General features: G+C 52.3%; 6 protein-coding genes across 6 annotated transcripts; 4 read left to right on the top strand and 2 right to left on the bottom strand.

Annotated features, from left to right (window-relative positions):
* Positions 1-4554: 4554 nt before the first annotated feature.
* Positions 4555-5988, top strand: A1O5_08061 (ATP-dependent RNA helicase eIF4A; the record flags this gene model as incomplete). Its single annotated transcript, XM_007748646.1, has 4 exons — positions 4555-4663; positions 4761-4829; positions 4890-5248; positions 5338-5988. 4 exons carry the CDS (start codon positions 4555-4557, stop codon positions 5986-5988), a joined length of 1188 nt encoding a protein of 395 aa, XP_007746836.1.
* A 620-nt stretch (positions 5989-6608) lies between these two features.
* Positions 6609-8526, top strand: A1O5_08062 (uncharacterized protein; the record flags this gene model as incomplete). The annotated part of the gene is made up of 2 exons (XM_007748647.1): positions 6609-7260; positions 7319-8526. The coding sequence occupies 2 exons, from the start codon at positions 6609-6611 to the stop codon at positions 8524-8526; spliced, it is 1860 nt and encodes a 619-aa protein (XP_007746837.1).
* A 155-nt stretch (positions 8527-8681) lies between these two features.
* On the bottom strand, positions 8682-9448 carry A1O5_08063 (acylpyruvate hydrolase; the record flags this gene model as incomplete). Its single annotated transcript, XM_007748648.1, has 2 exons — positions 8682-9333; positions 9393-9448. 2 exons carry the CDS (start codon positions 9446-9448, stop codon positions 8682-8684), a joined length of 708 nt encoding a protein of 235 aa, XP_007746838.1.
* A 2125-nt stretch (positions 9449-11573) lies between these two features.
* A1O5_08064 (uncharacterized protein) lies at positions 11574-13241 on the top strand (the record flags this gene model as incomplete). Its single annotated transcript, XM_007748649.1, has 1 exon — positions 11574-13241. The coding sequence occupies one exon, from the start codon at positions 11574-11576 to the stop codon at positions 13239-13241; it is 1668 nt and encodes a 555-aa protein (XP_007746839.1).
* Positions 13242-17618: 4377 nt separating this feature from the next.
* Positions 17619-19190, bottom strand: A1O5_08065 (uncharacterized protein; the record flags this gene model as incomplete). The annotated part of the gene is made up of 1 exon (XM_007748650.1): positions 17619-19190. The coding sequence occupies one exon, from the start codon at positions 19188-19190 to the stop codon at positions 17619-17621; it is 1572 nt and encodes a 523-aa protein (XP_007746840.1).
* Positions 19191-22595: 3405 nt separating this feature from the next.
* Positions 22596-24689, top strand: A1O5_08066 (uncharacterized protein; the record flags this gene model as incomplete). The annotated part of the gene is made up of 1 exon (XM_007748651.1): positions 22596-24689. The coding sequence occupies one exon, from the start codon at positions 22596-22598 to the stop codon at positions 24687-24689; it is 2094 nt and encodes a 697-aa protein (XP_007746841.1).
* Between the last annotated feature and the right edge of the window lie 1739 nt (positions 24690-26428).

The raw sequence follows: 26428 nt of genomic DNA on the forward strand, positions 1-26428 counted from the left end.
CCACCACTGCGCCTAGTGGTAAGCTAAGCACTGCCACCTCGTCTCGACGTCTTTGCTGGGTTACGAAGGAGACGTTGTTCAGTGGTGCTATCTCGATTGGACCTATTCCGGTAGCGATCTGGGTGGAAACGGGGGCGCGAACTTCGCGAGGACGGCGAGGATGTGAACCGCCTGAAGGCATAACGTTTGCGAAGTTCTATGTAGAGCCAATGACAGTGAGTCTGTTGATGCTACTAACAGGTTTCGGAACACCGTGGTTGTTATTTGACGACGTGATCAACCTACCATTGATTTTACGCTGGGCACGGATCTCTTCCCGTAAAGCTCGCGTATGGACTCGGCAAAACTGCTAATTTTTTTTGGATTTTTGATCGTGACGACAAGGCAGCAGCTGAGGTGCCGATAACTTGGAAGGCATATGTTGGAGGGCGGCAGTCTGCTTGTGATTCCGCTGAAAACGGAACTGATTGGAATGACTTGTCTGCCTATCCTATCTGGGGCATTCAAGCGAGACGTGGTGTTGAGTTTGTTGGTTTGCCTCAACTAACGTTTAGGAACGATAGTCATGGCTTAATAATCTCCAACACCGCGACAAGGTCAACTCAACATCACAGGAGGCCCGGATTTGGCCCAACTTTCGGGACCAACCGAACTTCAACTTTGCTGGTTTATTTTTTCAAAGGGGCCCAACGCGTTCGCAATTAATCAAAATCATCTCCTGCTGCCCATGTAATTCATGGACATCGCCTTTGAGCGACTGCTACAGGGCGAAACATTCAACCCGAGGTTGAATGTTTTGACTGGTCTGTTACAGCCGATGCGCTGGCATTGACCATTGGCGGGCTTTGGAGTGTTCTCAGACTTGTGCCTGATGTGCTTCCCAGGAGCGTCTTTCCTAGCGTAAAAACTCGTGGCCTTCCGACACTTCGGATTGCTGCAAGTCCAGATCTTCAAGGTGGAGTTAAACAACCATTGAGCAACGGGAACCGCAGTAAGGCATCTCGCAAATGCCACCTGCCGGCTTCGGCCTCTGGAGCTTGGCCAGTCTCTTCTGCTCGAACCTTGCCGGTCTTTCCTTCCCATGGAGATAGGCGTACTTTCAGCAGGCTTTGCAGACATAAGGCGTATGTGGCAGCCCTTTTTTTGCGCCGTTGCACCACCATCTAGTATCTCGCCTCTGGCAATTCTTGTTGGAGCACTTCGTCGGCTTAGGAGCACCTAGGCCTTGTATCAGCTGAGATGCCCAGTTCAACCCTATAAAGTTCTTCGCTGGCAAGTCTCTAGGGTCGCCGCGGCTATTATTTCGATGCGTCGTTGCGTCAAATGCGAGCCAGGTCGATTCTCCCAAGTCGTGAGAAGAATGGTGTGGACAGCCTTTCCGAGCATGAAGTATGGCTTTGGCGTCGATGATCTATTAAAGACAGCCAGCACGCGACGGTGGATGTCAGCACCCTCCTTGCTATCATCTTCTCAAGAGCTCCGGGGCTCTGCCGACAATATGCAAGCGGCCGCCATCTGCTAGCGAGCCAGACGATATGTAAGGTCATCCTTGCCTATCGCCGACCCTACGTAGCCCTCCATCTCGTCGTCGTTGACGATGGCGGGCCCTGTGACAGCATCAAGGCAAAGCCTCAAAGAGGGACTCCTTTCCACTGACGGGGCAGAAGCAAAAGCTCCACTTCTGCCAGCGGAACCCCCAGCACCAACTGGACAGCCTCTGGGGCAGCTTTGGCCAGCATTGGCAGCACCATATCCAGGTCAATCTGGCTGAGAAATTGCCAGCAAGACGCCATCAATGGTTTGGCATCCCTGTCGTACGTTGACAGAACCTTCCAAGGTATCACTTCAGAGCGTCTTTTGAAGCCATCAATAATGTACCTCGGACGCCCCAGATAGCATGCCTTTTGTCGGCTCTTCTCTTCAACTGACAAGGCTGCCAGCTTAAGGTCCATAGGACACTTTGCCAGCCAACGCTCGAGAGCCGTGGCGCTGCGTTGATGTGGGGGGAAATTGTCACTGTCATCAACGTCCCCAGCCACGTCGTCGTCCTCATTATCGAGGACAGCGGCTTCTAGCCTCCGAGGCTTCACAGGGTCGGCTTCTTCCTCTTGCTCAATGGACTCAGGCTCGTCTCGTCTTCCTAAGACTGGCACCTATCATCCTCCTCCTCCTCCTCATCATCATCTGATCCGTCCAAAGCGATGGAGTCCTTTGAAGCAGCGCCCGACTTGCTTCGCTTCATGACAGCAGTATCGGAGGATACAGAGGACTTCAGCTTATCTCTCTAGACTTGCCAATGTCCTTGTCGTTCTCCGCCTCCTCGTCATCGGAGTCGATCACCACACGCCTTACCCTGTCATGAGATTTGGAAGTGGTGGCCTCCTCTGCAGCAGTGGTCGGCCCGCTTCGCTTGGTGAGAGGCGTGCTGGAGGACTTGGTGGGCATCGAGGGGAAAGTTGGAGTCACGATCATTGAGAGCAGATCGGCCAGAGGTGGAGAGAGTCAATTTCGGGGCCATGATGATCAAAAGTGGTACTGAAAGTGATTATGACAATTGAAAACACTCTGTGTTTAGAAGTCTAACAAATCGCTTTTGTTTGCGCATTGTGCGATCTATGGAGAGAGGAAGGGAAGGAATTGAGTTCAGTTTCTGAGAAGACACCACACACACTGGCCGGCCTGGGCACGCCTCCTCCTGCCCTCCGCGGCCCGCAGTCTGATGCATTGCGTCCAGCCGAGCGCTCAGCCAGCTCAACGTCCTCACTCTCTTCCAATGGAAGAGTTCGGATCCAGGCACCGATGGGCCCATAATCTCTACGATCCAATGGGAATCTGAAGCATCGGATCATACCCCCGATGTTGTTGTGCTCTCTTCTCCTCGGTTCACTGTGTGTTGAGGTGTGCGTTCACTTGATTAGGGCTCGGAAATCTATCCCTCGTACCTGAGGGCCATCCCAACCACTGCAATTGGGACAATATGCGGTTCATTTGAAAGACACGGTCTTGCTCGACAACGGTACCACCAATATCGACTATTTACGCCAGAGCCTTGTCTACTATGAAGCAGAATGATACGTGTTTACTTCTCAGAAAGTGAAGTGAGTTGAACGTCGAATTGGTAACCAGAGACCCACAGCGACGGGGTCAAGGCCCCAGTGGGTATGATTCCCATTGGCTTTCGCTAATCTACAGTTCCGGAGCTAGCCACACCCGGGAACTCACCCGCGTACATACTCGGTACTAGGTCCCTAGTACTAGGTTTGCATCCACTTACTCTTCCCAAGACTTGGTATGGAAAGAGGTATTGTACGGGGTATCATGGGGTCTAATATCTACAGGTACCTAGGTAGGTAGTGTCAGGCGGCACTGTTCGCACGTGTAGATCCAAGACCGTGGGAAGGTATTTTGGTAAAAAAAAAAAAAATTGCTCCTCATTCTTAGATATTCCTCTTTCTTTCCCGTAGACACATTTTAAAAAATGTCGAACCGTCAGCTTGCGTCCGTGAATCCCACCTTCACTGTAAGTGCTTCTTTGCAGCGAAGCCCACTTCCGATCGCACTCAACACTACAAAGTCCCCTGAGCAGTGCAAAGTTAGGCCCAGTTTTCATTTCCCGTCATGGCCAGAAACATATATTGAATGCTTGAGATTGCCCCCTCAGCTACATGGCCTCGAGAATTGAAGAAATGCATGGCCTCGCGCATTGAACAATCGACTGTGTCCATCTCTCTAAGCCTTTCTCTTTTCACCTCATTTGTTTTGCTTACATTTCAACTGGATACAGATTATATATACGGTCTGATAATCCTGCTGTGGCCGCTGCTGCTGCCCGTGGGCCCTTCCGCCGCCGAAGCTGAAAAGCCGAGAAGAAAAAGAAAAAGAAAAAAACATAAAAAATCAAGAGAGAAAAGAAAATTTACGGGGTGGGTAGCATACAATACCTCTATAGTCCTGGCGGTGCGCGATCAATCGGGCAATATGTTTGGGACATTCTTTGAGTGCAAGTCGCTAACATATCAATAGGCCAAGCTCGCCCAAAAGGCAGAGGGTGAGAAATTCCACGTTCATCGGATTCGATATGCTAACATTTCTCTTAGAGAAGAAAGCCATATGCCCGTGGCAATGCATACGATGGACACATATTGACACAAAGCAGAAAGCGGACGAGCAGCTGCGGCTGCGACTCGAGACGCCGGTGAACTTCCCGGTACGGAACACTGTTCATTGTGTGGCAAGTGTCTGCCTGTAATAAGTACTAATGAAGAATGCCGCCCCAGACGCCGCTCCCCAAGCGTGAGTATTATTGCCACCTGCCAAGCCTCCCATCGTTTCTTGATGGTTCCACGCCTGCGCCTCAAATTTTTCATTTTCAGTTTTCCAAACTTCACCGCATACAAAACCATCAACACCCGCACTGAACTTCTCACTGGAGATTGTTCTTCTCGTTCTTCATATCACTGTCAACTAACAGGCGCGATCATCCCAGCGCCAAATTGCATCTTCGCATTTCCGATCAACAGCAGCAACAGCAGAAACAGCATTCTGAACGCAATCATGGCCGACAAAGGTCTCGAAGAAGTCCCTGAATCTCAAATCGAGTCAAACTACGATGAAGTCACCGATTCCTTCGATGCGATGGGTTTGAAGCCGGATTTGCTGCGTGGTATGTCTCCGACCTTCCTGTCGAACCCCCCGGCCCTTCCACCTCCCATGTCTTTACAACATCACACCATGTTCTATATGCTAATACTCAACGGCAGGCGTTTATGCCTACGGCTTTGAGCGTCCCTCAGCGATACAGCAGCGTGCAATCATGCCGGTGATCAAAGGTTCGTCGCCGCCGACTGTTTTTTTTCCCCCTTGAACACAAACTGACCAGAAACTCCCAGGATCGGATGTGATCGCCCAGGCGCAATCCGGCACCGGAAAGACGGCTACATTCTCTATTTCCTGCCTCCAGAAAATCGATCCCAACCTCAAGGCTTGCCAGGCTCTCATCCTCGCCCCGACGCGTGAGCTGGCGCAGCAGATCCAAAAAGTGGTGGTGGCAATTGGCGACTTTATGAATGTGGAGTGCCATGCTTGCATCGGCGGAACCAATGTCCGAGAAGATATGAAAGCGCTCCAAGATGGCCCTCAGGTGGTTGTCGGCACTCCTGGACGAGTGCACGACATGATTCAGCGCCGCGTGCTGAAAACCGACAGCATGAAGATGTTCATCTTGGACGAGGCTGACGAGATGCTTTCTGTAAGTGATTCCCACACACCGTCACTGTCCCTGTCCATGTCCCTGTCTCTGTCATCGCCGCCAGTTAGCAGAATACTAACATCATGCAGCGTGGTTTCACCGAGCAAATCTACGACATCTTCCAACTCCTCCCGCAGTCTACTCAAGTCGTTCTCTTGTCCGCCACGATGCCACAAGACGTTCTCGAAGTCACCACCAAATTCATGCGCGACCCTGTCCGTATCCTTGTCAAGAAGGCGGAACTGACCCTCGAAGGTATCAAACAGTTCTACATCGCGGTTGAGAAGGAAGAATGGAAACTCGACACCCTCTCCGATCTCTACGAGACGGTCACCATCACACAAGCAGTTATCTTCTGCAACACTAGAAGAAAGGTTGACTGGCTCACCGACAAACTCCAGGCGCGCGACTTCACTGTCTCTGCTATGCATGGCGATATGGAGCAGGCCCAACGCGATGTGATCATGAAGGAGTTCCGGTCGGGATCTTCACGGGTCCTCATTGCCACTGACCTTCTGGCTCGCGGTATCGATGTTCAACAGGTCTCACTGGTCATCAACTACGATCTTCCCGCCAACCGTGAGAACTACATTCACCGTATCGGACGTGGTGGTCGTTTCGGCAGAAAAGGTGTTGCCATCAACTTCGTCACCGCTGATGATGTCCGCATGATGAGGGAAATCGAGCAATTCTACAGCACTCAAATCGAAGAGATGCCGATGAACGTTGCTGGTATTTAAAAACCCCACCCTCTAAGATTTTGAAATTCCGCTAACTCGTTCTTTCAGACCTCATCTAGGCCAGTCCAAACTATTTTCCGAGATGGGCATGTGGACGGCGTTAGTTGATACACCTGTACGCGACTAACTGAGAAAAGTGGGATGAAGCCTGTCTCCGACTGCTTGGCTCAAGATTGTCGCTGCATACCCAGAAAAGTCATGTTTCCAAAACTCTTGTTACGATTGCCTGGACGCTTTCCTCAGCATACGAGCGCGGTGAGGTGATACCGCAGCCTGACGGCATTGTGTCGCTTATGTGGCAGATTTCGCGGGCGTTTCTGCTTCTTAATGCTTAGCTGACAATCGTTGTTGGCTGTGGTTCTCCGATTGCGCACAAGAATCCGACAGCATTCTCATGTGACATGAAACGGAGGAACGATGGTTTCATTTGCTTCTTTGCAATAGATAGGTAGAGCTTGATTCCAGAATGAAAGGTACTTGTACCAAACTCTGTATTTTATCTGTTAATGGACCTGACTTTGGAGGGGAGGTACCACCCTCCAAAGTCCTTTTGCGTAGAGTACACCGTACCTCCCTTCAGCCCAAACGTCTCCCTCTGCAAGTCGACCTCCAGCCGCACAATGTCGGTCACTCCGCTTTCAGATCGAAAGGCCATGGTCAATTATGCCATCGACCTGCTTAGAGCCCATCAAATTCGCCGAGAAAATGTGTTCCTGCACGAGCAGCTCAAGACCTGTGCCAAAGAGCTTGCCACTTTGCGTGACGAAGTGAGAGACTTGAGAGCAAACCAACTTGCTACCGTCGAAAAGGAGATCGAGCCCATGAAGGTATCTATCGATATCAACGCCAAAAAAGCATTTGTTCTCATGGACAGGCATGACTCCCAACTCAACGAGCAGGCCCGTGAGCTAGAGACCATTCGTCAGTCACACAGAGCAATGCAAACTGAGACTTCAAATATCAGAGATTCTTGTCGCAAGACACAGGAAGATGAATGCGCACAAAGGGCCACTATGGAAAAGCAGCTTGAAGCAGTGCGTGCTGAATGTGAGAACCTAGCGACTGCCCAACAACAACAAGCTCGACGCACTCTAGCTTCACTTGAGACGCTGCGAAGCGGTCTTGATAGCAAGGCAGATGTCGCGGTCATCGAAATGCTGGAAACCCGCGTAAATGAGTTCTCGACTCGCCAAAATGCCGCTGCTCTTGTAGCCGACTCGGTCAGCCACATTTCAGATACTCTGGAGCGCAGGTGCCATCCTCTTGAGCAAGGTAACCACCGACCAACCCATCCTGTCTGACGAAAGCGCAGCTGACCGCTTTGCAGCAGGTAAATCGGTTCAGGTACAGGATTCTCAACGTGGAAACTACGAGGGCCCTGAACCGCGAGAGACGACAGTCCCTGATGATCTCGATCTCGACGCCAACGCACACACGATCAGCTATGCTGGCCACTGCTACAGCGAACCGGGACAGAACGACTCTTTGAAGATGTTGTCACCGCCCACAGTACAGGCCACGCAGCTCGCCGAGATCAAGACCCTCCGACAGAGAAGATTCGACGGCTGGGATTCCTACTACAACCAGGGTCAGAAAATTGTCGAAGCCTTGCCACGCCAATTCGAGGGAACAATCGTCCACAACTTTGTGAACGGACTCTTCAAGGAAAGCCATAGAAAGCAATGTCAGCAGTGGCTCGACTCGAGTGGATGGACTTGGGCCAACGTTACCACCTTTGGTAACTTGTGCTCCCAACTTTTCGCCAACAATGCAACAAAAGCAGGGATGGATACAGAAACTTTGGTACATCCAGGAGGGATCGGCGTGGTGCTTGCCGCAGTTAGCAAGTCGGGGCGGGATGCAGGCGCCGCGAACTGCAAGAAAAGCAGCAAAGGTAAATGTCGACAAGTCACCGTCGATGTGCCGCTGCGACGAAGTCAACGGGTAGCTGACAAACAAGGTCTTAACACCGGCCATGCAGGACGACAGCCCGAGCCCAAGTCAATACAAGGATCTTTTGCTCACGGTGTCGAACAGCACAAGGCTCAAGAATCGAAGCCCGAGAACCAAGTTGGCAATGAATGTTCTAAAACGCAGAACCGACCACAGTCTGACAATGCCACCGATCGGCGAGCCGGTATGCGAGAATCTGAAACGGCAGGTGTAAAGCTCCCCGAGATGGTGGGCAGGGCTCGACCAAGAAAAGGCACAGCAGTCGCAACAGAGACTCGCAAAAGCCACAAGAGAAAGCCTGTCGGGGTTGAAGTTAGAGATTACTCGAAGCGACTGAAATCTCGCTCGAAGGCTGGGGATGGAGACGATCATGCCATTTCAATCCCTCAACTTGTGCCATTTCGGGGAGGAATCGTCAAGTCAGTGGAAGAGAGCAGTAACGACGAAGGATTTTTGTATGATGGGAATCTTTCCCAGCCTTCAGTTCCCATGACAGCAGGCCAACCAAGAGGACATAGAAAGAGACGACTGCCTCTGCCACCGCCGCCAGAGATCCCTATTCTACCTACCACAGACGAAGAGTAGGTAGCAGATCAAATGCGAATCTCGGTCGACATGGCGGCAATATCCAAAAGGGTCATGTTGATGGATGTCTTTGACACAACATTCGATGGCGCTGATGATGACGGTCCCTGTACATCAATTTTATTACCTGATCACAATAAATTCTTGCTGAAGCTTCATGTCTCCCTGAACACATATCCATCTTCGGAGTCATCATCCACCACGTCAACTTCAATTTTCGCCTCGACCACTTCGAGACCGTCTGCCTCTAGACCGCATTCAACCTTGTCTCCGCCCTTGAGCGGGCCGACGCCTTTGGGGGTGCCTGTCAATATAATGTCGCCTTCTTCCAGCGTCATGACCTTACTAATATCACTCAGCATTCTAGGAATATTAAACAACATCAAGTTAGAGTTATCCTTTTGTCGAACCTCGCCGTTGACTTTCAACCACAGCACAACGTCGTGAGGGTCGGAGATGCGGTCAAAGGGGATCTCGTGGCTGATAGGCAAGAAGGTATCAAAGCCCTTGGCGATGGTCCAAGGAAGGCCCTTCTTCTTTGCTTCATCTTGTACATTTCGAGCGGTCACATCGATACCCAGGAAATAGCACTTGATATGGTCGAGGAAGCGGGAATCATCCACCCGCAGGTTCTTCAGCGGGGTCGGCGTTTCTCCAATGACTAGGCCAAGCTCGACTTCATGATGCAGATTCACGCCGCGCGGGCGGACGATGGGACCCTTGTTCGGGAGGAGGATAGACGAGGTTGGCTTGAGGAAGAAGAACGGTTGTGAGGGACGGGCAGACGACAGCTCGGTTATATGATCACTGCGGCAGGATGTGTCAGTATTGACAATTTCCAATGCGGAAGAGCGGGGAGTGCGGACGCATAGTTTCGGCCAATGCAGATGACCTTGCGACAATTCGCCTTGATGGAGGCCATGGAGGTGAGCTTGAGAGAGTTTGTAAGCCGCCGCGAGGGTGGTTGAAACAACTTACTAAGGTCAACTTGTCAACCAAGGTCTATACAAAGACCACTGATGCGAGCTCTAGGAGAAGCATCTGAGGTCGCCTAGAGCTCCTCCCCCTCCGCCTCCATCCATGCATGTGTGGTGGGAATCGTGTGCCTTGCATGACTGGTCAATTTGCACCCAGTACGAGGGAGGGAGTAGGTAAGGCGTCGGCAAGTTTCGGAGAGCGCAGTCGATGCTGGTATAAACATTCATCCGTTTCCCGCAGCTCCATAACATCATTCGGTCCCCTTTGTGTGCTCCCTTCCTATCTCTTGCTTGTCTTCCTGTCCATTCCGCCGACGTTCTGCGAGTAGTCTCGAGCTTCTGCGCAGGCAAAGAAAGAAGATGATCTCGCTACTCTCGCCACCGCAGGCAAAGCGAAAAGGTCTCTCATGGGCAGCTAAAGCGGCAATTGATCGATCCATGACTGTGCCCGTTTCACTTCTCTTGTCGATGGTGGACTCCTCTGACTTCTCAAGCTGCCTTCTGCGGCCTTGTCGGCTCTCTGTTCGGTCCACTGCACGGCTCCTACGCTCACCGATAGGGGTCTACAAGATTCCGACGTGAGCTCCGTTGCATCCATCCCACTCGCGTGTCCTGCCTAGAGGAAAAATTCTTTCGTGTCAGAAGCGGCCCCTGCTGGAACTACGAAGCTCCTCAGCACTTGCAGCAAGGCTGAAGAATTGCCTCTGCACGGGACAAGGTCGTCCTGTTCATGATCTGGTAACTTCGAAACCAGCGACATCATAACTTGTCACAATCTTCCACGCTGTATGGCAGCGAGTGGATTTCATCCGCCGCATTTCTCACAGGCAAACCGGAAGTAGCAAGGTAAGTTCGATGCTTCCGCTGCGGGTGCCGAATTTGAATCGACATATCCGGCGGAGTTAGCTGTACGATGGCAAGGCGTCTCTGGTGATTGCATAACCTTATTCGCACAATGAGCAAGCATTTCTCGCGGCACCATCCTCGATGCCGTCGAAATTTTCTCCTCTCTTACAGCATACTCCAAAACGATCCATTGACACCAATACCTCAAAGGGCGGATGTGACGTCTGTCAACTGTGCGCAATATCTCAGAAATTGGCGCTATCCCGTTCTCTGTTCCATGCAATACCGGTTGCTTCTCATCTGTTCTACATGCCTGAACTCTATTGTCCTGTCTGGCTGCTTTTATCCAGCCTTGGGTGGCAAGTATTCGCTACCACTCTGAAATACGGTCAACAGGAAAGCCGGACTGTTTGATGCGTGGGAACGGAAAAAGTCTTGACGTCGCAGCAGTGGTTGGGAGCCCAATCAGCCCGGCCAGCTTACTAAATTTTCGCAGTAAAATCGGAGTACTTACGGAGTGCCAGGCTCTCGGAACAGCCCACCAATGCCATGATCCGCTGCCGTCTGAATTAACGCTAGCCGGACCGTGGATTTGGAGGTTGCAAGGTAAGAAAAGAACCGCTTGTTGCACGCTTACAGGGGCCGTCCCGCAAAGAATTTGGAAAAGAGAAGACGGCATGCCGGTAGGCGTGTTGTACGACTTTGCATTCAAGAATGGGCGGCTTAAGGCAGAACGGAAGAGGGGCTTCGCGCTAGGCTGAATGATCTGGACCAACTGAGCAAAAACTCCAGGAGGGAGAAGGTGGCTCGAGCCTGGTTGGTTCGCGTACCGGTGGAGAGCCCATGGATGCAGCTACCACTCAGAAAGCAGCTCGACCCCTGTCGCCCCAATGCGCATTTTCCCTCCGGCCCTGCCGTCTAGAAACCGGGACAAGGCAGTACTCGAAGGCGTTTCCGCAGTGCCCCCTGCGGATCTTTACAGTTGAGTCTTTATGTCGACCACTATCAGACCTAGATCTGTCGAACCGTGCTTTTACGAGGTTGCTTCGATCTCACACTTGCGACAATGGAAGCGTCCTTGGCTTTCGATCGATTAGGCTTACTCCTTTTCCTGCCGGGCTTGATTCGGAAGACGATCAATGATGCGCAAAGTAGATATGTCATTCAGTTCCCTGCCGCTACCAGTGGCATGCAATATGGACCTTCTATCATGCATACTGTACCATGTCAACGAGACGAGGAAGAGGACGGTCCAGTGGCACTAGCCCAGACTTTCTTTGGGTCAATCGGACCCCAGACTCTGAGAGACTCTCGGCCACCCGACAAGAACGGGAGGAACTTCGAACAATTACTAGCCATGCCCGTCAATGGCGCGCGGCACTGCGACGCCAACAGAGGCTCTACAGCGCACAGACCGAGGCCACTCATGCCCAAAGCATTGTGGGCTGGGGGAGGCAAGGTACCGTCTCTGAGACCAGCTCTGCCGAGACTTCGGCGGCTCCCTCACCTGCCGCAATGACACAAATCACTGGGAACTCTACTGACCCATTCACCTACTTGGAGTCTCCAGACGATGCTTGGTGGTCACACAATGCGTTTCGGTACGCCGTCGAGTCCTGGTTGCCGTCCGTATTTCAAGATCTAGATGTACTGGATGAGACGTTGCCTACCTCCGAGTCCTGTCTTGCCACTATCAATCGAATCGTGCAGGGCTGTCTTGCCAACAGGATGCACATGTTCTCACTGCTCGCTGCGAGTACTGGGTTTTTGAAATACGTTCTGAGACTTCAACTTGACCGACATGACTCCCCGGAATATTGCATGGGCAAAGCTCTTCAACATCTGAGACACCATTTGGCCAGTGCTCCACAAGCTAATGAGAGTCTGATATTTGATCTAAAAGCACTGTCGACCTTTGAACGGTACGTGGACAATTTTGAGGGGGCTAGAACGCATTTACGGATGGTTCAACATCTTGTTCAGTCACTCGGAGGCCTCGAGATTCTAGACCCGCCCATGCGATTGATTTGCTGGCTCTGGGATCTGCTGGTTGCCGGCGGGACCGGTGAAACTCCCCTGATGCCTCTCACCTGGGATCCTGGTTTGCTTCCACGTCAGCAAATGCGGGATGAAATACTTCCAGCTCTGGCTCAGAGCGGAGTCATACCAAGCGGTGCTGGCCTTCTTCAGTACGGATCAATGGTGCAGCCGGAACTGTCGCCCATCCTCGTTGACACGATACAGTGGTTTCAAGTGCAGCAATACAATCGCGTTCACAATTTCAGCCGGTCTCCAATCGAGAAATGGGCCACGAGACGATCACACGCCATTGTCCATCGACTACTTTCAATGTCTCCGGGCTCCCCAAGTGATAGACTGCAGTTGATGCTGTCCGAGTGTATCAAACAGAGCTTCTTAGTCGTCATAGCGGACGTGGAAGAAGCGAGGCGCTCCCGAGCACAGAATGAGTCCATCAGAGATTCAAGTAACTACTCCTGGTCCGATATCAATCGCCTTCACCAGGCGCTGTTCGCGCTGGTGCAATCGGAAGAAAATTGGCAGGAACAACACGAGGAAATCGTCCTTTGGATGGCCTGTCTGGGTGTCCAAGCAGCACCGTCAGCCGCACCATCTCAATCGGCGGCGCAATCGGCACATGCAGCAGGAGCAGCGGCACGGTCATCATCAAGTGAAGGGACCAGCCATCGGGAGTGGTTCCTTGGTTTAGCAAAGCACCTGTTCTTCGAGCGCCGGAGCCGAACTGGGCCATTATCTTCGCCTTCACCTGCAGGAAATGATGACTTGGTACAGCTCATGAGCCGATATCTCCATCGCTGCGAGCCATCCGGACGGCCCAATATCGTTGGACTCGAAGACGTGCTTTCTCCATGATTTAACCTTAAAGACACCACACATGCCATGTTGAGCGTGCGATGGAGTGTGCGAGCCAGTGGGTGAGTGAGCGTGGCAGATCCGCCGGACATAGCGGCCTTGTCGCAACACCCTTGCCCTTTTCCTTCTTCCTTCTCCCTTATCCTGGGGCCGATGCGAGGTGAGAGCCGAGACTTGTCCAGACGTGAACAATACTCCTATCTAGCGAAGTCCTCCTACCTGTACGAACTATTTGAAATCGTCGAAATGAACGGCGCTGGCGGTCCGTGATCCTTCCTTCGCACACTGAACCATTGCTGTAAGCTACATGCTACGGTGGCTAGGAAGCCAAGCAAACGCCAGCTGCGGCAGCAGCAAGAAGCCAGAAGTCAGGAAAAACAATAAACAGAAGCGAGATAGACCATCCCCGTCGCGGAGCCGCATGTACGAATAAGAGTTGTTGTTTAGCGAGCGATAATGATTCAATTCAATTCCTACCTCCCTCTCCCTCTGCCATCTTCGGCTCTGCCCAGCCGAGGAGCATATAAAATGACGAAACCAGCCATCAACGTGCGAAACGCATCGAACGAACGTAACGAACAAACGAACGGGACAAGGACAGGGCCCAGGCGCTCTTGCCGGAGCCGCAAGTAAGCGACCGCGGCATGTTGACCGGCTAGGCTAAGCTTACCTACGGAGAACCAAAGGATTAAGCTGAGTACTCGGTAGCGAGGTTGAGAAACTAGGTGACTGACTAACTCACAGGTAGAGCCGCAGCGCAAACCGTCCCGCAACATATCGGTGCTGGTGCTGATGCCGATACTGAGGCTGCCCCTATTGGTGTTGGTGTTGGCGTTGAAATTGGGATTGATGATGTTCTTATTGGCGTTGGCGATTTGCGATTGCGGGACAGCGGCATTTCACGGTCCCGTTTACCATAGGTAGGTATGTAGGTGCCATCGGTGTGGCTATCATGATGTATGCACGCCTAACTCGCCGACTCGCCAACTAACCGTGTCTGTGCTGACATGCCTATTCAGGCATGTACGGGTACACAACTGGAATATCCATATATCGGGGGGAGGGGGGTTTTTTTTTTTTTTTTTTTCTTTCCATTTTTTGGTTAACTTCTTGATTTGGCGGGGCGCTGTTATGATAGTATGATACGATCCGATCCGATACGAAGTGATATGTTATGAGACGACACGAGACGATATAATGATGGCATGAGTTATGACCTATTTATGTATTTATATGTGTTTGTACGTTCTACGTGGGATGGAGAAGATGTGTATAGATATACGTATGAGATGGATCATACGCAGAGGAGACATCGCTTTGAGAAAGACTGGACGAAAGACTGAACGAAAAGGAAAGGGGAATGAATCAGTAGAGACTGGAAAGAGGAGTGGCTTCCTCCTCTTCTCAATACATCTTATTACTTCTGTCAATCTCTTTTTCGGACAACAGGGTTCGGACGAGAATAAGGGGTCGTCCATTGCAATACCCATCATCGCGATCGATAATTCATCACCATCGTGTCGTGTCGTGTCGTGAGCTCCTCTATCATTGTTGCTCACGTCTTCTTGCTCGTTCCTCCCCCGGAAGACATTATCATTCATCACTGTTCCTTTCACGGTCGATTGAACTCTCCAACTGCTAGCCCTAATCCTCTTCCCACTCTCATGGCACACCACGTCATGATAATGGAGTCGTAGGGGGGCAATGAATGCGAGGAGCCGAACAAACAACAAATCTTTTGGGCTTTCGTACCCTTGCATTGCAGAATACGCCACGGGCATACGCCACAGGCCCTTGCATCTTCAGGCTGGCAATCGTTGAGGCGGCGAGAACCGTCTCGCGACCGCCCCCTGAAGAAACGGCATGACCCACAGAGGAGGGACATCGGATTCACATGCTCGACACTGGAACTTCGACGCCCGCCCGGGCCCCCGTCCATCGGGCATGGGGATTCAAATCGCGCGGCCGCAGGCAAGTGCTAGCGGGAAGCCGTGACGGCAGCGGCCACGGTAGCGGAAGCGGCAGCGAGGACAGGAAATAACAACGGTGATCGTACCGGGTCTGAGTCTCGGGAGCCGTGCAATTCGCAAGTTGAAAAGTGAGTGGGAAAGGACCAAGCCCGAAGGAGAGTTTCGCCTTGTTCGAGGGGGCGGAAGAACTTCCAGGCGGTGGCTGTCGTGTCGTTTGCTCTCCAGATCTGGAGCCGCAGGATCCAGGACCTCGCCATGCTAGTAGTGAGGTAGTAGTTGTAGCAGTGGTGGCGGCCGACCGTTCCACTCGGCCCATTCCATCATGTGATGTGGACTCGTCTCGTAGTGCCAAAGAATACCCTCGTCAACGACCGCTGCTCTTATTCTTTGATCCGGGAGGGGAAAAGAAAAGGGGGAGTCCCGTGCTGTCCTTTGCCTTCGCCTCGCAAATGGACTCGGCGAGTACTCCGTGCCGCCCAACACTTACGCTGGATTGAGTGCAAGATCTGCGCGCTCACTCGAACGAACACCGTGCTTGCGCTTGTCCCTTCCACCTGCCTGTTGGTGATGGGTAATGGCGGCTGTCTTAGTATAGCTTCTCCCCCTCCGAAAAGGAAGTCTCCTTCTTTGGCGGGCGCTTGGTGTCTCCGATGGGTGACTTGGCATTCGTCGTTTGTCTGGAGGAGACTATTATGGACGTCTCTCGTTCTCGACGCGTCCGGACGTACGGGTGGAAGGGAAGAGGGACACCCCCCGCTCACCGCTTTCATCTCGCTTGACCATGGCAGAAAAAAAAAAAAAAAAAAAAAACAAGGGTAAGTAGCGGAGGATTGGGTTTGTTAGGTAGATGGAAAGGTTAAACGGATGATGGGGGAAGCAGATAGGGAAGGAAAGCGGGGACGAGCTGGACGAGGTCACCGTAGGCGAATGGAATATTCTCGTCCGGAGGCGGTTCAGATGTTGATGGTCCCGGTAGTATATACTTCTGGTGGGTGACAATTGGTGCACAAGAGCGGAATGGCCACGGATTTCGCATGCGCAGACGACATGGTGATTGATGGATAGGGCATACCTTGTACCAACCACTCGGCCCTGTTGTTAGTAGATGCTCAAGACGACTGAATGAATGCTGCGGAACAGGTAATGAAGGCACGAAATCTAATGGTGATGGTGCCATTGGCGAGAGCACGGCGAGGGGAGGGCATGGCATAGAACATATATGCCAGAATGATTCCTCGTATTCATAAGAGCTGGAGAGAGGGAGAGACGCGCAGGCATTGGCGACGACGTGCTTGCTGGTGACTGACTAACCAGAGAGAAAGCGGATCTGCAACTGCAAAGGCCCGGCGTGGCACACAAACTCTCTCCCTCTCGCTTCCTGGTATCCCATCCAACCATGGAGCCTCCGCACGAATGACCATCAATCACGTCCGAAGCCCCATCGTCATCTCGCAGTCCATCAACACCGCATGCCCTTGCGGCTCCGCAAACCCTTTTGATTATCCATGGGCGGATCCTCGATGCCGACGTGTTTCCTTGCTAGGCGACGCAATGTATGTGGACGAGGGGTCTATCAAGCGAGACGAGATGAGAGCCGCAACGTCGACACTGAACACCCACCATCCTGTGCTACTCCAACGGGAAAGATGACGGAACAGGCGAGCAGAAGGTGAGTGCGCCAACAGAAGCCATCGAGGATGGAGACCAGGAAAGAAACGGGAAATAGGCGACTTCACTTTTGATGCTCAAAAGAATACACTTTGTACAATTCCTGTATCCATGGTACGGTATATGCCTCGCCAATTCACAAATGAGAGCAAACTTCCTGACAGGCAGATACTCCACCCACAGGTGAAGCGCCGTCCCAATGAGACCAAGGGCAAATGCCTTGAGCGGGAGGTGGAATTCAGCCATATACCAAACCAATCTTTGGCTCTCCATCCTACCCATAAATTGTGCCATGATCCCTCAAGGTTGTGTCAGCCGAAACGTCTTCGTACATGTGTTTCTGCTGCCATATCTGTACCTGCCAGCAGCTCAAGATCGCAGACGACAATGTGGCGAACATAGAGATCACGTTCAAATAGCGCTGGTGCAAATCTCGACGGCGGCAGTGCCGACATGCACGATGACGAGCAGATCGCGAATACCCCCCTATGGAGACATCGATATCATCGGAAACACGCAGATTTGTCTCTCCGGCCGATCGCCGGTGCGTTCAAGCTTATGCAAGGCTGCGCGGTCCTTTTTCTGGAGCTTGTGCAAGCTTATTCGAGCCGACTTACTCGTAATCGGCCAGATCAGATGCATTTCGGCTGACTAAACGCCATCTGGACAGTGGTGGACGCGCTCTTCGCTTCGGCGGCCTCCGTATATTTATATTTTGGACTTGATCAGTTTCATTGCTTCAGGGCGCGTCGGCTAGAGCTACCGCAACAGCGGCGCCGAAGACGGCGGCTTCGTGAGTCGGTTCCAGGACGACCTTTTCAGCACCGAAGGGGCCTCCAGCTGATGATCCGGTGGAGATCATTTGTCTGATGAAACCCTCACATCGATCTTTGAAGCCGGGATACTTGAGGATGACACTCCCGTTGCACGCAATCGATGTTTTGGGAGTTCCGTTCGGTGTGGTGGGGTTCACGTCGGTGTCCTTCTGTAACGCCCAGAGAGCATGGACGGCAACGGCGATGTAGGCAGACGCTCGATACGAGATTGACTCAGCCGCTTCTCGGAGGAACGAGACCTCTTTCGTCGTCGGACTCTTTTTCAACCCAAAAGCCTTCTTGATCATAGAGATGGAACTTCTCATGCTCTTCGTCGTGTCCAGCTCTAACTTGGCCATGATTTCGGTGTCCAAAGAATAGCGCTCCCGTAGCGCGTCGGGCACGACGCCGTTGAATAGCTCTCCAGTGGCAACTCCTTCGATTATGATCAATCTCAACAGCTCTCCCAGGTAGCGACCGGTAGTCATATACTCGAGGGGCTGAAAGTCCGGCCTATCGTGCTGACGGTTTAGAACTTCATCCCACCGTGTCTCGGGGAGAATCGACTTCCCGAACATCGACACCTCTGTGTTCGTGATCACCCGCTCGGCTTCGTCGAACCATGAAGGATCGCGGTCTCCAAACTTGGACATCCCCATGCAGGCCGTTGGCAGATATGCGGCGGCGTTTGTCCCAGTTCCCAAGATTAGCCCCATGGATGTGGCGGGGTCCAAATAGGCTTGAGAGAGAAGGGTCGCTGAAGAATCATTGACAATGGCGTCGACGCGGACCCTTAAATTCGTCCTGGCGCAGGCGGCCTCGATAAGTTCTCCTAGATCCATACCGATTGTATCTTCATGACAAGCAAATCCTTTGCCCATGCCTTGGACCTTGCCACCCCGGTGACTGGTCTGCTCGATTGGGAAACTCCATGCCAGCCCCAGAGGTAAAGTCTGGTCGGGGGACCACGCTCCCTTCTCTTCTTCCAGCATAGCACGTATCCTGCTGGCCATCCAATCGAAGAACTCTGTTCCAGGAAGTTTACGTATTCGCTCATCAATCTTACTGGTGGACATGTGCTTGATCACCATAGGGCCGTGTCGGTTCTCTCTTCCTCGAAGTTCAATCAAGGCCACTCGGAAGGTTGAGCCACCCACGTCGAGAGCGATGTACGTGCCCGTCTCTTCTCCTGTTGGCAACGTGTGGCAATAGGAGGGCAGCATGCAAGCGTCGCTCTCTTGGAGTTTGGCCTTGTATTGGATGCGGAGGGCCGAGGACATGGACAGCATTCGACGCATGGTACAGGGGTATCGGAAGAGACGCATGATTTCGTCCTTTAGCGAGTCGAGAGAATGGGGACTGTCCATGGTCTCGACCACGGTGACCTCGGTGTTGGGGGATTTGACAGAGACATTCATGGTCTTGAAGGCGGAGGGAAAGAGGATCATGGCGGCCAGTCGGCGCAGGATTCTGCGGAAGAAATCGAGGATGGTCATGGCGGCTGAAGAAGGGAGGCTCGACGGACTGACTGCCTCGAGGATGAGGACTCGGGGATGATGGTCCTAGTCGAAGAAGGGATCAAGGGGAATCATGATGGGCTCGAAGGGATGTTTTTGTTTGTGGTGACTCCTGCCCAATCGAGGTGGTGAGGTGGTGAGGTGGTGAGGTGGAGAGGTGGTGGTGAGGTCGGTGAGGTGTCAAGGGTAAGGAAAACAAAGGAAATTTGGCCGTGACATGGAGTCAGAGAGGGTCAGGATCGGTAGTGTAGCAGGAGCAGCAAGAACAATGCCAGAAGAGACAGAGGACGAAGTGGTAATGGCTGTGGTATTGGAGATTGCTGGAGTAGTAGCATAGCGTTCAATTTCACTTTTTGGGGGGGCGCATGGGGGACGGGGACGGGGACGGGATACGATGGGATGGGACGTGATGGTATGGGATCGGGGTGACGGATGGTCCGTCAACAGAGCATTGTTGTAGCAACAGAATGTGCATGGTCTATGCGACATGCAGGAGGAATGAGAAGAGCAACAGACTGAGCGGACCTTGATTGCATCAAGAGGCTTTTGCCAAAAAGGCGCAGGCGCAGGCGCAGACGGTGTATCGAGTTGGGTGTATGTAACTGTAGAGGATGCTACCGTGAGCTGAGCGCAACTTGCCAACCGCCGCTCCTCACCCACCAGCACCCACCAGCATCCACCAGCTTCCAGGTTACAGGTTACATTGGCGGTACCCAGTACTGCGATCGTCTCTTCTTTCGCCGCCAGCCATGCCACCGACACCAGAATGGGATTTCCCAATGTAACTCCCTCCTTCACTCATCAGATGCCGAAATCGGTTTCCCCAATCGCCATGCCTATGCCTCCTTCTGCCATCAGGACAATGCCGGTACGTATCACCACCGCCATCACACCCTACTCTCTTCTTCACATCTGCAGAATAGCTACGCCCGGTTGCGCTTTGCTTCGTCCTGTGTCAAGTCTTACGGCTGATGCTGACCCATAACAGTACTTTACCGGTACCAAATTCAATGCAGCTGACAGCAGTGACTCTCCTCTCTGTTGTTCTTCTACCCTTTCCCCCAGGAATTACGCATATCCATCGAGTCGTTCGTGAATCGTCCTGCGGATGGGTCGCTGTCTTTGGAAACATGGTCGAGGGGCCAAAAGAACTGGTCATTGAGACTGACCGGCCGATTTGAGATTTGAGATTGGCCTTTTTGAAATTCTAGCCTCGACAAGTATGACGAGCGTCCATCTACTCTACATACAATTCGGTCGAGACGTCCAGGTGGTCTCAGTCTGGATGGGAGATGCGGATCGGCACAATGCATTGCTCGTCATTAGCTGCTTATGCATACTACGAGGCAGGCAGGTGTCAGCATTGTGCGACCCATGGGTCGTGCCGGTAGTCGCACAATGACTACCTAGAGACCATGTCTGATAGTCCCCCTCCCATCGTTATTACCATGTATATACTATCATCGACCTCCGCCATCATCCTCGGTGTCATATATACGGGATGTTCAAGATGGTCTTGACAGTCAATTGGCCTTTGCGCCGGACATTTCTTGTTCGTGGACAAGGGCCGCTTTGCCGGGGCAAGATTGCCGGGTGACTTTGGCGAGATTGCGACGTACAGTATCTGTCAGGCGCGCTCGCCAATTGATCGGTCGCTTGACACTTCTGTCACCAGGAGGTGTAACCCGATTCGGCAGTATTCGAGTACAAAGTGACTTGTTCTCGATCGGTTTGGTCCTGAACCTGACTGAGGCTGTGGAAGGACGAAGTTCAACCGCGATATGTAAGGAACCGGGAAGGTCCTGCAAACCAGTCTCTGCTCGCCCTTGACCGCCACTTTGGTGGTTGGTTCGTCAAATGCCGTTTCCCCATGATTTGCCCATCACCCCCGATCACAAGACTGAAGTAGGAATGGACGAGGATTTCAGAATTATGGTGCATTCCGGGACAGCATGGGGATGATGAGCGTTGAACAAGGCTGCAAGAAGCTTCGCACCCATGGTCATCCAACAGAGGATGCATGCGCCGTGAGAGCGGCTGCCTGTCACAAATGCATATATTATGCATGAGAGGTGTCTCTTCTGGCGCTACGAGGAGCGAAGAATGGGCCTAGTGTGTTCGCAGGTATGTTTTTGGAGTCCATACGTTGTAAAATGCTCAAGTCGAGCCTTCAAACAAATGCAGGAGTTCGGAGAGAGCCCGAAAAGGCTCTCAAGCCCCAACTTTATCCCCCCTATTCTAATCGCCCCACGTTGCCGATGGGCGCTGCTTCCTGGGGTGTGCCAGTAACCCAGGGCTGATCGTCAGGGATGTGGCTAGAAGTTCGTGCATCTGTTCATCTTCCGGCTCGCCTCTATTCGCTTATTCCGATCAGGCTCACCACGCCTTGTCTCGGCTGTTCGGGGGGTTCTTTGGGCCATTGTTCTGGGCGTCGGGGGTCACCCACGGCTTTGGCAGAGATTTCATGTCAAATTCCCCATCATCGGGTCTCGAGGCTTGAGCCAGCAGTGCCCTGACAGACTGCAGGACCATGAGCACTGTGTTGAAATTGGCCAGCTGCCGGCCACACTCGGATCTGGATCGTCGCTATCGACGACTACGGCACCGAAGTCTTCGTCTTGGGGATGCGCAGAAGAAGTGTCCAACGATACACGCTCTATGCGCGCTTCCAAGTGCCGTGTTTACCTTTCGGGAGGTTTGTTTTGTTTTGCTTCCTGTCTGGGGTGTTACGGCTATGCTCCTCGCGTGCCACCGAGGGTTCGTGATTTAGCGACGTCAACATCGAGGCATTTCATCCACTCATAGGGGTCCCCCCAGCCCCATGAGCACCCAGAGGTCTTGGGTATGACAAGTCTCCGAAAACTCCAGGATCCGCGTGGAGCAGGTGGGCGAACCAACCACCGGCTTTCCTGAGCCTTGTTGTGCCTCGTGTCGTGATATCCACCCTTTGTCCCCTTGTCCCTGCCAGCCTCCCATGCCTCAGCCTTCAAGCTCCTTCCCTGTCTGGTGGTTTGACTTTCAAAACGCCCTCTTTTCTCTCTCAAACTCTCCCCGGTCGTGCCCGTCAGAGATTACCATTTGCTCCTTTCTCTTCCTCCTCCTCGTAAAGCCATGACTGATCCTCTTCTTGCTTCGCAGACGTGTCTCTCCTGTTCTCGACCAGAACATTGTGTTTCCAATCCAGCGCATTGTCTCTCAAATAGAATCTGAGCTCGTCTTATACTATACCAGCGACCAGTACAATACGCCGCTATCTTTCTATTTAAGCACGTCAATCGCCCTTCTGACGTGCCTGCTTGACACCAGCGCCTGAGCCGCCATACGCGCAAAACACCAGCCTCTTGAGGTCAATGGTCAACCACCGGTTTGCAGCATTTTCAGAACATGGAATCACGGTTACGGAAGCTACTCGCGCCAAGAAGACACAGAGGACAGCGCCATGATGCTGGTCCGGAGTTGGATTTGCATAGCGTCCCATACACGACAGCTCCACCACGAGGCCGACTACCACTCTTTACCAAATCTAGCGGCCCTACAGCAAAAGATCGCAAAGCTGGCGTGCCTCCTGATCGCCTTCGATCTTTTTCTTATAAAGAGGCGTCGCCGGGTAAACCGCCTCAGCTGGGGGACCGACCTCACCGAGGAAATGGCCCTGTCAAGCTTCAGACAAGTCGACGCCTAAGCTCTGGGGAGCTCCTCGTTACCGAGCAGGACTACGACCGCACACTGGAAGACATCCGACAGGGCGAGTATATCGTTGGCGGCAAGGAAAGAAGGACCTCCCGGACCTTATCACAGCCAAAGTCGCCCACGGAGCCTCCCAATCTCAAGTTCATCTCGACTGCACCAAGTTCCCCTCAGGATGAAGCGGCCTTCTCCAGTCCAATCTGGCAGTCTCCATCCGTACTCAATGACGTCCCACCACCCACGTCTTCCTGCTGGGCTTCGGGTCCCTTCGGTCTTCCAGAACGCTCACACTCTTCTCAGGTATTCTATTCTCTATATCCACCCCCTGGCCCTAACAACCAGGGGCTGGGGATCTCCAGCCCAGCCCAGCAGTTCTATTCTCCCTACATGGCGTCGACCACATCTCTCCTCGAACCTCATGAGGAACAGAACCCGACCATTCAAGCACTCTGGAAGGCCGAATACAGTCGGTTAGTTTCCATATACGGACAAGCCGGCGTAGACCGGACCATTGGGGATCTCAACAGAGATCGTGCCGGTGTGCCTAGGCCACACCATTTGCTGTCCGACCGCAGTGGTGCTTACTCTTCGTCATCTCTGTCACTGAACCAGATCTTTCAGCGACCGCCAGATTCAGTTAGGCGTGGCCTTGGAAACAAGGCCAATGGATCGACATCCAACCTCGATCTCGCCTATCTAGACGACCATTCTGACCGTTCATCTCATGCCAGATATTCGCACCTTTCTTCTAGCAATGCATCGTCTTCCTTCACGACGCGGACGAGTATGGCTGAAGACCCCAGCATAAGCAGAGACGATATTCGAAAGATTGTCGATGATATGCGCACAACCTATCTTCATGCTATTGAAGCTCATACTCCTCCCCTTCAACCTTTGTGTGGCGCCCCAGCGAAGAAGCCTCGATCCAAGAAAGAGACTCCTTCCCTCATGTCATATACGTCGATGGATGGCAGTCTAAGATCTGCAAGTCGGCAGTCAACTACCCGCACCAAGTCGTGGCAATCATCTACGACTCTGATGACGACCCCGCGTACCTCGATTTCATCCCCCGTGATCAGATCAAAACGGACAAGCTCCGCGACGAGTCGACGAACTTCTGGCCCGCCCGTAGCCGGAATTGCTACATTGCCGGCCATACAAGCAAGCCCCGCCAAATCCGCCAAGTCGACCAAATCCGGGATAAAGCACAAGTGTGATGACATTGGCCTGAAACGCGCCGATTCGACCACACTGGGTGTCATGGCTCGAAAGCTGACGATCCTGGACGACCGCCATTCGAGTGCCTCGTCGCAGCCCACTGTTGCATCTTCTCCTACGTTTTACAACTCGGGGTCTGAGTCGGAGTCTGGATCCGAGAAGAGGCCTCCTTCGGTGTCGTTGCCAAAACGCTCTCCCGCCAAAGCGTCGTCGGTACAGCACACTCCAGAGAAACACAAGCCCGCCGCCGTGCGCCATGCCTCGCCACTCTCCAAACAACCATGGCAGATCGACGTCGACCAGATCCTGCCGGACAATGAGCTCGAGTTCGCGCTGGACATTGACGATTTTGAAGCGTTGTGCGATGGCCTATTCAATACGCCTGCCACGGAACAGAAACCACAATTGAACATGCTTAGAACGTGGGGTGGCGAAGACAAACCCGACGGTGATGGCCTTGGCGATGAGGATGATACGATAGCCATCGACAGTCAGACAGTAATGAAGATGCCCGAGGTAGCCATGGACCAACACATGGGGTTAGGTCTGACTGGTCTCCCCACGATGATTTGAACAGCCGCTCAGTCACAGAGGATCGCATGAGCCCGATCTTGCCAACTATCTATCTACATACACGCCTTTAATCGGTCAAGCAACCTGACGAATCTTTTTTCTATAACGTTATTCCAATCTTTGACGATATTTTTTTGGTTTATTTCGGCTTTGAAAAGGAAAAGCAAAGAGCGATTATGGGCTCTGGTCTGGATATCACCAAGGAAAGGGGAACCTCTGGGAAATCAGGAATCGATAACGGCGCCGCTATGTATCCCCTTCTGTTCGGCTTTTCTTTGGGCATGATATTTTTTCTCTCATGCTTGTCTCATGACCTTTTCTTCGTCTTTGATCTTGATGCAGCGCGGAATATCTACTATCTTCACGACGAAATGCTTTTGTTTCTTCTTCTCGGGCCTTCTTTTGAGGGCTGGAGAAACACTTGCGAACAATGACGGTCTCGGGCTTGGGCTTGGGGCCATGGGGTTGACTTGGGAAAAAGAGCAAAAATTCATCACGGTTGAAGGGGGGGAAAGGGGACAAAAAAAGCAAAGGAACAACAATAAGTAGGAGGGCCAGAAATGGGGAACAAAGTCACACATGAGGGCAACCTCACGAACACGAGAAACGTAACGAAGGGAAGGGGAGCGATTCTTCGATAGCGTTACTAGGACTCGACTCCTCGACTCGAATCCTCGACTCGAATCCTTCTTGGCGAGTCCGGACATCCTAATTAGGAAATACCGGTTTGAACAGTCACTCTCTACCGAGTACTTGTACAGAATGAGTTCTCCCCTAAATAGGTATGACAAGTAGACACGTCAAAATCTGTCCAGCCCTCGTTCTATAACGTCTCACGCTCCGATACTGGGATAGTTGCGAGACTATACCTATTGCGAGACTAGACTGGTAGCTGAGCCAGCGGCAAGGCCGACAACGACGTACTTGGTAGTTGCTATTTGACCAGCACAGCAAATACCGAGTACCTTTCTTTAAATATAACTTACCTGGAATAGGTTAGCCTCGTTCCAAAATAGGTTAAGCAGAAGACTCGATTCGGAATCGAATCCTCGTCAAAGCCAGGACTCCAAGGCCTCCGCACACTGCCTTACGCTTTTAACGACCGTTTCATCCGCCCCACGCGCTGCAGCCATAGAGAGGTCGTCCTTAGTGAACCATTCTGATGCCGTGGGCCTGAGAGCTCAGAATACATACCAGTACTGGGTACATGTCCGGAAATTCTCCCTGAAAAGTCTTCGTCCTCACCTATGCACTCGGGCCCATTGGTCTGAACGTGGAATGGATCGTGACGCTCGATTCGGTAAAGAAGCACGTACCCTGACCCAGAATGCTTTGGGAAAGACCGAAGGGTCCCGTGCAACTTGAACCATTCGATTCGCCTGGGCTGGGCGAGTCCGCTGATACTACTTGCACAGGAAAACACCAAATGTTCGTCAAGATCCCATTCTTCGAGAGAATTTGAGAAGCATTTCCAGTTTTTGAGGTGGGGAATCACTGGACCATTCAACTAAGTTTCGAAGCCTAAATCGTATCGAGAGTCAGATTATTATAGAGTAGATTGTAGAGAGACAGAGAGAGGTACGTCGACCGTGTTGAAAAGGGTCTCAGTGCCATCTCTTCCATAGGTAATTTCTGCATACCTAGGTAGCTATCATCACCTCGTCACCTCCTCTGTGCTGTCTCTGCTTTCCATATCATAACACGAGCAATCTAACTAGAATATATCTGAGCGCGAGATA

The sequence above is a fragment of the Cladophialophora psammophila genome, assembly GCF_000585535.1.
Source record: "Cladophialophora psammophila CBS 110553 chromosome Unknown aczJe-supercont1.12, whole genome shotgun sequence".
Lineage (NCBI taxonomy): Eukaryota > Fungi > Ascomycota > Eurotiomycetes > Chaetothyriales > Herpotrichiellaceae > Cladophialophora > Cladophialophora psammophila.